At 40.8% G+C, this 10,723-nt stretch overlaps 1 protein-coding gene across 1 annotated transcript; it reads right to left on the minus strand.

Annotated features, from left to right (window-relative positions):
* Positions 1–702: 702 nt before the first annotated feature.
* On the minus strand, positions 703–9,802 carry npy7r (neuropeptide Y receptor Y7). Its single transcript, XM_060926872.1, has 2 exons — positions 9,782–9,802; positions 703–1,877 (listed from the first exon to the last, which is right to left on the minus strand). The coding sequence occupies exon 2, from the start codon at positions 1,867–1,869 to the stop codon at positions 703–705; it is 1,167 nt and encodes a 388-aa protein (XP_060782855.1). The 5' UTR covers positions 1,870–1,877; positions 9,782–9,802.
* Between the last annotated feature and the right edge of the window lie 921 nt (positions 9,803–10,723).

Genomic DNA, 10,723 nt, shown 5'->3' on the forward strand with positions numbered 1-10,723 from the left:
CACACCCTTGCTGCCACATTTACCTTGAGCACATATACTATACAACCATTATATATAGTTATTGTGATGCTTTTAATTCAAAAGAAATATGTATACCCTAAGGTACACATATGGTGTGCAATTATAAAAAACTAATATGTACCACATTTTACAGGTGTCAAAATCCAGGGCATTGCAAAACTATAAGAATGTACCGTATACTTGTTTTATTTCTGTCATTAAGAAAAGTGTTCATTATTGTGTGCGTTTCAGGAAACAGTATATAGATACAGATGCAGCTGTTGTTAACCGAGATTATCACTGATATCATAGCTGCATTGGTTGTGCTGAGCAATGAGATTTGCTTAGTTGCAGCGCCATAACAATACAACAGACCCTTTAGATAAAACGTACATGCAAGAAGGGGTTGTTGTGATTTAAGTGAACTGCAAAGCTGAATTAAACCGTTGATTTATTTGTGACATGAGAAAATACTTTTTGAATTACTTTCATTTTTGACAACACTATCCAGAGACAGCATGTGACAGTTTTACAAATCAGTGATAGAATTGACAGATGCTGAATACAAAATACCATCATCGAATGTAAGTATTTATACAGTATACAGCATGCAAACTTTTTACACCTTTGAATAACTCTAAAAACAAATCCCATATATATCGTTCACACCAGACTTAAAGTGGCTGTCAGTTCTGGCTGTGTTCAGACAGCAGTGGCAGGTTGTCCATCATTGTAGAAAATCAAACCTCGCAGGGTTCTAGTTCGGAAAGAACCCTCAGGATGGATAGTGTCAGGTTTGTGTTCACAGCGGAAGAACATAATGAAGCCATTCCTGTAATTCTTGTTCATCCATCCATAGAGCAAAGGATTAGTGAAAGTTGAGCACATGGCCACTATGTGAAACAGAGTATAAAGAAGCTTGTATTCTTTAAACACGAGGACCAAGTCAAGATCACTGGCCAACTGGAACACATGGAAAGGAAGCCAACACACTGCAAAGACCACAACCACTAGTGCCAGCATTTTGGTAGTCTTCTTGCGACGAGTGATGCCATCATTGCGGCTGGATGGGCTGACATGGTTCTTCAGTTTGACCCAGATGCACACATAAGCATAGCTGATAATGCCCAGTGGAAGTACATACTGCAGTACAAGCATGGAGAAGCTGTAGATTATGGCATCTCGGTTAGTGCCACGGGGCCATTTCTCAGAGCATACAGCAATCCGTAAATTAATGTAGGCAATCTCTTCATAGCGGTACTCCCGAAAAATAGCTAAAGGTCCAGCCAGAATGGCTGCAAATGCCCAAGTTAGACTGATGATAATGAAACTTGTGCACCTGGAGAGACGCTGACCCATATGAAACACAATGCACCTATAGCGCTCCAGAGCGATCACGGTGAGTGTCAGGATAGACACATGGACACTCAGAGCTTGGGCGTATGGCACCATGTGACACATAACTGCCCCGAACTTCCACTCATCCAGCAGAGTGTATACCAAGGTGAAGGGTAAGCACATGGTGTCTACCATAAGGTCAGCTAATGCAAGATTGGCAATGAAGTAGTTGGTAACGGTACGCATGTTTTTGTATATAATGATCATGTAAATAACTAGTGTATTACCAACTAGACCCAGGATGATTATAAGCGAATAAGCAGTTATAAGGGCTATCTGAACACTTAGGTGCTTCGTAATGTCATCCACAAAGACAGGCTTATGAGAATTCAAGCTTTTGTTGCCTAGGCTGTTCTGGTGCCAGGAGGTATATTCTCCTTCCCCACTGGGAATATCCCTGGTGACATTAGCTGGGTCTGAAGGGCCCATCCTGTCTTGAGTTTCTCTTCTGATGAGTCCAAGGACATTCATGCATGTGCCTGTAGGAAAAAAAAAAGTCATATTGGGTTCAGCTTGATCAGGAAAAGTACAGAATCGTCTTCATTTGCAGATGTACTGTACACTGCATCTCTGGAACTTTCTAGAGTTTCTCTGCTTTTCCTCACGTTAAATTTTTGCTATGTTTATTTTATTGGTTATTTTTAATTTTACTCTTTATATGCAAAACCACACTTATTGTCCAAACCATACTGTGACCCAGAATAATAGAGGTGTTTACGTATATTGTAAAACATGGATAAATCAAGAAGGCTATTATTTGTCATTCGCTGTTCAAACATGTACCTTTCAAAAGAAGGCAGCTTGTGTTCCCCTTCCTCATTTGGTGCTAAAGCACTTTTCGACATGTGATAATCGATATAAGGTCTATTTACTTTCACCCATTTGCCACGGTGAAAAATTTGTTCCAGAACAATGAACAAAGTAAGCTCTGAGAGTCTTAACAATACATCAGTTGTCATGTAACACCTTTATAAAACAATATAATTTCACACATTTTTAAATTGGGCAGCACGGTGGTATAGTGGTTAGTGCTGTTGCCTCACAGCAAGAAGGTCCGGGTTCGAGCCCCGTGGCCGGCGAGGGCCTTTCTGTGCGGAGTTTGCATGTTCTCCCCGTATCTGTGTGGGTTTCCTCTGGGTGCTCCGGTTTCCCCCACAGTCCAAAGACATGCAGGTTAGGTTAACTGGCGACTCTAAATTGACCGTAGGTGTGAATGTGAGTGTGAATGGTTGTCTGTGTCTATGTGTCAGCCCTGTGATGACCTGGCGACTTGTCCAGGGTGTACCCCGCCTTTCGCCCGTAGTCAGCTGGGATAGGCTCCAGCTTGCCTGCGACCCTGTAGAACAGGATAAAGCGGCTAGAGATAATGAGATGAGATGCGACATTTTTAAATTATGAATGGATGCCAGAGATCCCATTCCCAACATAGTTTGATTAGACTGATTTCAAAGGCTCAATGGGTTGAAAAACTACAGTGTCTTGCAAAAGTATTCATCCCCCTTTGTGTTTATCCTGTTTTGTCGCATTACAAGCTGGAATTAAAATGGATTTTTGGCGGGTTAGCACCATTTGATTTACACAACATGCCGACCACTTTAAAAGTGAAAATTATTGTTTTATTGTGACACAAACAATAAATAAGATGCAAAAAACCGAAATCTGGAGTGTGCATAGGTATTCACCCCCCAAAGTCAATACTTTTGTAGAGCCACATTTTGCTGCAATTACAGCTGCAAGTCTCTTGGGGTATGTCTCTGTTAGCTTAGCACATCTAGCCACTGGGATTTTTGCCCATTCCTCAAGGCAAAACTGCTCCAACCCCTTCAAGTTAGATGGATTGCATTGGTGTACAGCAATCTTCAAGTTATGCCACAGATTCTCAATTGGATTGAGGTCTAGGCTTTGATTAGGCCATTCCAAGACATTTAAAAGTTTCTCTTTAAACCACTCTGGTGTAGCTTTAGCAGTATGTTTAGGGTCATTGTCCTGCTGGAATGCCAACCTTCGTCCCAGTCTCAAACCTCTGGCTGACTCAAACAGGTTTTCCTCCAGAACTGCCCTGTATTTAGTGCCATCCATTTTTCCTTCAGTCCTGACCAGCTTTCCTGTCCCTGCAGATGAAAAATATCCCTACAGCATGATGCTGCCACCACCATGCTTCACTGTAGGAATGGTGTTCTAAGGGTGTTGGGTTTGCACCACACATGGCGTTTCCCATGGTAGCCAAAAAGATCAATTTTTCTCTCATTTGACCAGATAATCTTCTTCCATGTGTTTGGGGTGTCTGTCACATGCTGTTGGGCAAACTCCAAATGTGTTTTCTTAAGCAATGGCTTTTTTTCTGGCCACCCTTCCATAAAGCCCCGCTCTGTGGAGTGTATGGCTTAAAGTGGTCCTATGGACAGATACTCCCTTCTCCGCTGTGGATCTTTGCAGCTGCTTCGGTGTTATCTTTGGTGTTTTTGTTGCGTCTCTGATGCTCTCCTTGCCCGGTCTGTAAGTTTTGGTGGGTGCCCTTCTCTTGTCAGGTTTGTAGTGGTACCATATTCTTTCCATTTTGCTATAATGGATGTAATGGTGCTCCCTGGGATATTCAAAGTTTGGGATATTTTTTATAACCCAACCCTGATCTATACTTCTTCACAACTTTGTCTCTGACCTGTTTGGAGGCTCCTTGGTTTTCATGTTGCTTGCTTAGTCATGTAGCAGAGTCAGGGTCCTTCCAGAACAGGTTGATTTATACAGACATCATGTGACAGATCATGTGACACTTTGATTGCACACAGGTGGATCTTAATCAACTAATTATGTGACTTATGAAGTGAATTGGTTGGACCAGCTCTTATTTAGGGGTTTCATACGAAAGGGGGTGAATACCTATGCACACTCCAGAGTTCTGTTTTTTTTTTAATCTCAATTATTGTTTGTGTCACAGTAAAACAACAGTTTGCACCTTTAAAGTGGTAGGCATGCTGTGTAACTCAAATGATGCTAACTCCCCAAAAATCCATTTTAATTCCATCTTGTAATGCAACATAACAGAACAAACACGAAGGGGGATGAATACTTTTGCAAGACACTGTATGTACAATATAATAATGGATCAAGATACTTTCGCATACTTTCAGTAACTGCTTTATCTTTGTCAGGGCTGTTGTGAATCTTGAACCAGTCCTGGGAACACTGGGTGTTGGGGGACTACACCCTGGATGGGATGCCAATCCACCATGGAGCACCATTCCCACACACAATCACACCTGCAGGCAATTTATCTTAGCATAACCCCTGCTTGCCATAACTGCATCAAACTAGTGACCCACTGGCATCACCAGACTTTTCCATTCTTCTTTTTCAGTTTTATAGCACAACTTCTTTCAGTTGTTGTTTGCTTTGGGGGGTTTCTCCCTCCAGTCTCCTCTTCAGGAGGTGAAACGCATCCTCAATTAGGTTAAGGTCTGGTGATTGACTTAGCCAATTTAAACCATTTTCCCCCTGATGAAGTCCTTTATTGTGCTGGCAACATGTTTTGGGTCATTGTCTTGCTGCATGATGAAATTATATCATTAATAAAGATTAGTGAGACCATTTCAGAAGCAGCCATGCAAGTCCAAGCCATGACCCTACCTCCACCATGCTTGATCAATAAGCGCGTACGTTTTGGATCATGAGCAGATTATTTCTTTCTCCACACTTTGGCCTTTCCATCACTTTGGTAACAGTTAATCTTGAATCCAGAACATTTGTGGCTCATCTCTGTATTTCCTTGCCAATTCCAATCTGGCCTTCTGATTCTGATTGCTGATGAGTGCTTTGCATCTTGTGGTATGGCCTCTATATTTCTGCTCACAAAGTTTTCTTCAAACTTTGGCTTGTGATACCTTCACTTGTGTCCTGTGGAGGTTGTTGCTGATATCACTGACTGTTGTTTTTGGCTTTTTCTTCTCAGCTCTCACAATGTTTTTGTCATCAACTGGTGTTTTCCTTGGCTGACCTGTTCCATGTCTGGTTGTTAGTACATCAGTGTTTTCTTTCTTTTTCAGGACATTCCAAATAGTTGTATTCGTTATACCCAATGCTTGTGCAATGGCTCTGATTGATTTCCCCTCTTTTCTCAGCTCCAAAATGGCTTGTTTTTCTCCTATAGACAGCTCTCTGGTCTTAATGTTGGTTTATTCTTTTTAATAACAAATGCAGCCACAGGTGAAATCCATGGTTCAAACCAAGAATTGTCATTAAGAGCTATTAGTTGTTTAAATAATCACTCTAACAGGGCACATCTGGGCAACAAGAAACACATATCAGTCACATGTTCCAATATTTCTGACCACTTGAAAAATGGGTTATTAAAAAAAAAACACTTGCTTCAAACATCTAGATGTAAACATCAAGAAATTAAAGCTGATCTTTCATCTCTGTTCTATTCATCTTTTGATCTCAAATCCAAATGTCTTCAGTGTATATCTAAAACAAAAGAATTGGCCCTGCTGTTCCAATACTTAAAGAGAGGACTTTACAGTCACTGGACACTTTATTAGGAACACCTGTACATCTACTCATGAGTGTGAATGAGTGTAGGAGTGCATGAATGATGCCTTGCAATGGACTGGCGACCCATTCTGGGTGAATTCTCCTGTCTTGTGCCCAGCGTTGCTGGGATATATATACTCCAGATTCAATGCAACCCTGATAAGGATAAAGTGGTCATTGAAGATGAATGAATGTTGTTGTCAGTTATGACCTTATTATATCACATTATTCTTGGACCATTTGAAACTTCAGTATTGAAAGACATTTACACTAATTCATTAAAATCCAATTCACAGATGATGGAAAGCCACTAATATTTATCTGAAAGCTTCAGCTCATGACCTGGCCAACCATCTACTGTATATTGCCACTTAAGCTGATTATCAGACTTGGAAAATATAATGATACCCTGCTGTATGGTCCAGAATATTGGCAATAAGCAGCATAATAGTTGGTCTTTGCCGATCACAGATGACAAAGCATAGCTACAACACAGAAGGGACAGCACTTTCAAGCTTTTTTCCTTGAAAATTTAAACACAAAGCAAAGGTCTTTGTGAAATAATAGCAGTGTACCGACAAACAGAAATATAGCATTCTACTTTTTTAATGAATAGCATTTTACTTTCTTTTATGTTAGGCAGCAGGTCATTTCAAAACAATTATGGACTCCCAGTTAAACCCAGCAGAAGTACACTCAAGGTTACATGTGGCACAGCTGGTAGTGTTGCTGCTTCACAGCTACAGGTTTTGATCCTGAGCTCAGGTTAATTTCTGTGCAGAATTCTGCATGTTCTCCTTATGACCACATTAGTTTCCTCTAGGTTCTCCTTCCTAAAACATGATTGGTTACACTTAATTGCCCCTGAGTGTGAATGAGTGCATGAATATATTTACACTGAGATGCAAAGAGTGTCCTGTTATAACACAGTTACAAAAGTTAAATCTCTTTCTTCTTGCTTCTTTTGTCAGAAGCAAGAGTAGAGATTACTATTTATTCTAACATCACCAGAAAATATTTACTGCACATTAACTTTCTCTTGTTGCACTAGTTGCAATGCATACCATATATTGTCTTCTACATTGCATGTACAATGGAGCATAATATTTTAGACCACTGTACACGTATGTGTGTGTCATAAGAAAAATATGCAGAGAATATGTAACGACAATTCAGAGTTCTCTTAAATGTCCTCTGGTGAGGTGAGGCTGTATCCATGTGAGATGAGAACATCACAGGAATCCATCCATTATCCATAACCGCTTATTCTGTGCAGGGCTGTGGGCAAGCTGGAGCCTATCTCAGCTGACTATGGACGAGAGGTGGGGTACACCCTGGACACGTCACCAGATCATCGCAGGGCCGACTCATAGAGACAAACAAACATTCACAACTATGGTCAAGTTAGAGCCACCAATTAGCCTAACCTGCATGTCTTTGGACCGTGGGGGAAACCGGAACCCCTGGAGGAAACCCACGCAGACACGGGGAGAACATGCAAACTCCACACAGAGAGGCCCCCGTTGACCACTGAGCTCGAACCCAGAACCTTCTTGCTCTGAGGCAACAGTGCTGACCACTACACCACCGTGCCACCCATTGTAGGAATGAATGACTTATTTAATTGTCTTTGAACTTTGCACAGTTCATCTCATCATTCATCTGTGGACCTCATCACAAAGGATCTACCTGAGACACAGCATGCAAAAGGACAGTACCTTTATGCAAAGGTCATCTCTACACTGACATATAGTCTTTGCATTACAAAAGGTGGTATCAAATCTGTTTGGCAAGTTATTGACAATATCTACAGATGAAGGAATAGGCAGCATAATCTACTGAATAAGCTTGCTTATTCCTGTCCTTCACTGAATAAAAAAGTGATGTATTATCAACATATAAATGTAAAATTCTTTTTTGAAAATTGTTTCATTAGAAAATGCATTATGATAATGGCACATAATTTTTCAGTCTGACACAGATGATTGATTTGAAAAATTGCATTGCAGCCTAAGGGTGAAACTACCCCCCCCCCCCAGTGTGTGATAATATTGAAGCAATAAATAGTCCACATAGAATGAGAATGATTGATTGTCTGCCTTTCATGAATATCCATCATAAATGAAGGAAAGAAAGCCAGAGGTCATTTCTAATTCCATCATCATGTCACTATTAATATTTTTGTTGTCAAGTTTTATAAAGAGTATTAACTGCCATTTTAAATAATATATGTCTGTCTTATACTCTTGATCTTAACAAAGAAGGATAACATGCAATAGAATGGCAAGTAAAAAAACAACAACAACAACATTTTACAATGTTTACAACAAGGGCCATCAATCAGCAGTAACATCTCATCTCACTATCTCTAGCCGCTTTATCCTGTTCTACAGGGTCGCAGGCAAGCTGGAGCCTATCCCAGCTGACTACGGGCGAAAGGCGGTGTACACCCTGGACAAGTCGCCAGATCATCACAGGGCTGACACATAGACACAGACAACCATTCACACCTACGGTCAATTTAGAGCAGGGGTGTCCAAACTGATCCAAAAAGGGCCGTGTGGCTGCAGGTTTTCATTCCAGCCATGCAGCAGCACACCTGATTTGGCTTATTCAATCAACTGACACACCCACCCTTTAATCAAGGGTGGGTGTGGCTGCAAGTATTTGACTGTGTGAAGACAGTTCAGTTGATTGAATGAGCCAAGTCAGGTGTGCTGCTGCATGGCTGGAATGAAAACCTGCAGCCACACGGCCCTTTATGGATCAGTTTGGACACCCCTGATTTAGAGTCACCAGTTAACCTAACCTGCATGTCTTTGGACTGTGGGGGAAACCGGAGCACCCAGAGGAAACCCACACGGACATGGAGAGAACATGCAAACTCTGCACAGAAAGGCCCTCGCCGGCCACGGGGCTCGAACCCGGACCTCCTTGCTGTGAGGCGACAGCGCTAACCACTACACCACCGTGCCGCCAAAGGATATCGTATTATATTATTTAGTGTTTTCCCTGCTCTACACCTCATCAGCTTTAGAGTGTGTGGGGGGGGGAATAGTACTGTGGCCCTCTGCAACAGATTTTTTTTTCACACCTAAGATTAAATGCCCCTCAAATTTTAAGTGATTTTAAATTGGGAGCCATGGGTGTGGTTTCTGCAGAGTGAAACTGAATTCTCAGAGTGAATAAAATTCCCATGTATAGTGATTTGCCATTTTTAGAAACAATTCTCTCAAATTGCCGGAAAGTAAGCAGAAAAGCTTGTAACATCTGTAATAATTATTCAGACATGTATCATATATTCAGCAATGCCAAGGAAAGGGCATGGATTAAATCCACCATTTATATGATGTCATAACTGTTACAGATGTGCGATTTCCAGCTCATATCATTTATCTTTGCTACTGCATTGCCTAGTTACTAGAGCATAAAACGCTGTGCTGAATTGCAAGCAACAATTTAAAGGGAAAAGGATTGCATGATTTAAGACATGCATCTCAAACTCCAACAAGTGTTTTATAAAACCAAGCTTTGGTGAGAAAGAACTGGAAGATCCAAAAGCCCCACTCTAATTTTCAAGATGCATAAATTAGAATATTAAAAAAAAAAAAAATTGTCTGCCATAGACTTCATTCTAACCCTAACTATTGGGATATAGATAAGTTGTTGAATTATTGCAAGCATTATGTGGAAGAAATATAATTTTTAGGCATATAGTACATATGTACTGTATACAGTTTGCTGTATCTTTTTATTAATAGGCTATGCAAACATATTTAATGACTGTCAACGCCTTGTATCGTGCAAAGACGAAATTAGAAGCGAAACGAGACAAAATATTTAAAGTGACACTCACCATCAACTGTCAGTTGCTCCTCTGCCTTTGGAATAAAGTGGACAGCAGCAGCTCATGCACTGAGAGAGAGAGAGAGGGGGAGAGAGAGGGAGAGAGAGAGAGAGAGAGCGCTCTCTTTGCTGCAGCGCGACAGCACCGTGCTGTAGTTTGACCCTTCAGAGCCGCCGTACTCTTTAACCTGTGCATAAATTAATCTAGACTGCGCATGAGACAAGGGCAGACCTGGAATAGATAAAAGAAAACAAAATTCATAATACTGTCATCATCTCAGTTATTCAGCTCTACAAAGCATACAGTCAGGTTACCTGACTCAGGTAGATCATTCAGGGGCGACCTCATCAATGAAATATACAGTAGGGGAGAGTGGGGTAAGATGAGCCACTTTTTACATTTTTCATAATAACTACATGTTAAAGCCATTTTTGCTTCCAGTCTACACACCATACCAAATTTCAAAGTGTACTGTTACTATCTGAGCAAAACATAATTGATAAGCTCTTATGGTTAGAGTGATATTACCTCTTGAAAAAAAAATGTCAAGTGGCTCAACGTACCCCATGCACAGGGTAAGATGAGCCACTGTGTGGGGTAAATTGAGCCAACACAAAACATGTTAGGTTAACAAAGTAAACAACTTTTATTATTAGAAATGCAATCAATGAATCAAGTCAAGTCAATCAAGTGGGGGATAGGGCCGTTGCATAGAGAAGGGGAGATGAAGAGAGAGGTGATAGAACGAGATGGGATAGGGAGGGATAGATAGATGGATAGAGAGAGAGATATGCGTAGATAGATAGAAAGAGGGATGTTAGAGAGGGAATGAGAGATATACTATATTATAGAAATTACTAAAACAGTAGAACAGTGCCAAAAGAATCTTATTTCTTTCAGTAGGTTAAAACATGCAGCAATCATTCCGTCAATCATTCAATCATTTCATCA

This window comes from Neoarius graeffei, chromosome 8 (genome assembly GCF_027579695.1).
Source record: "Neoarius graeffei isolate fNeoGra1 chromosome 8, fNeoGra1.pri, whole genome shotgun sequence".
Classification (NCBI taxonomy): domain Eukaryota; kingdom Metazoa; phylum Chordata; class Actinopteri; order Siluriformes; family Ariidae; genus Neoarius; species Neoarius graeffei.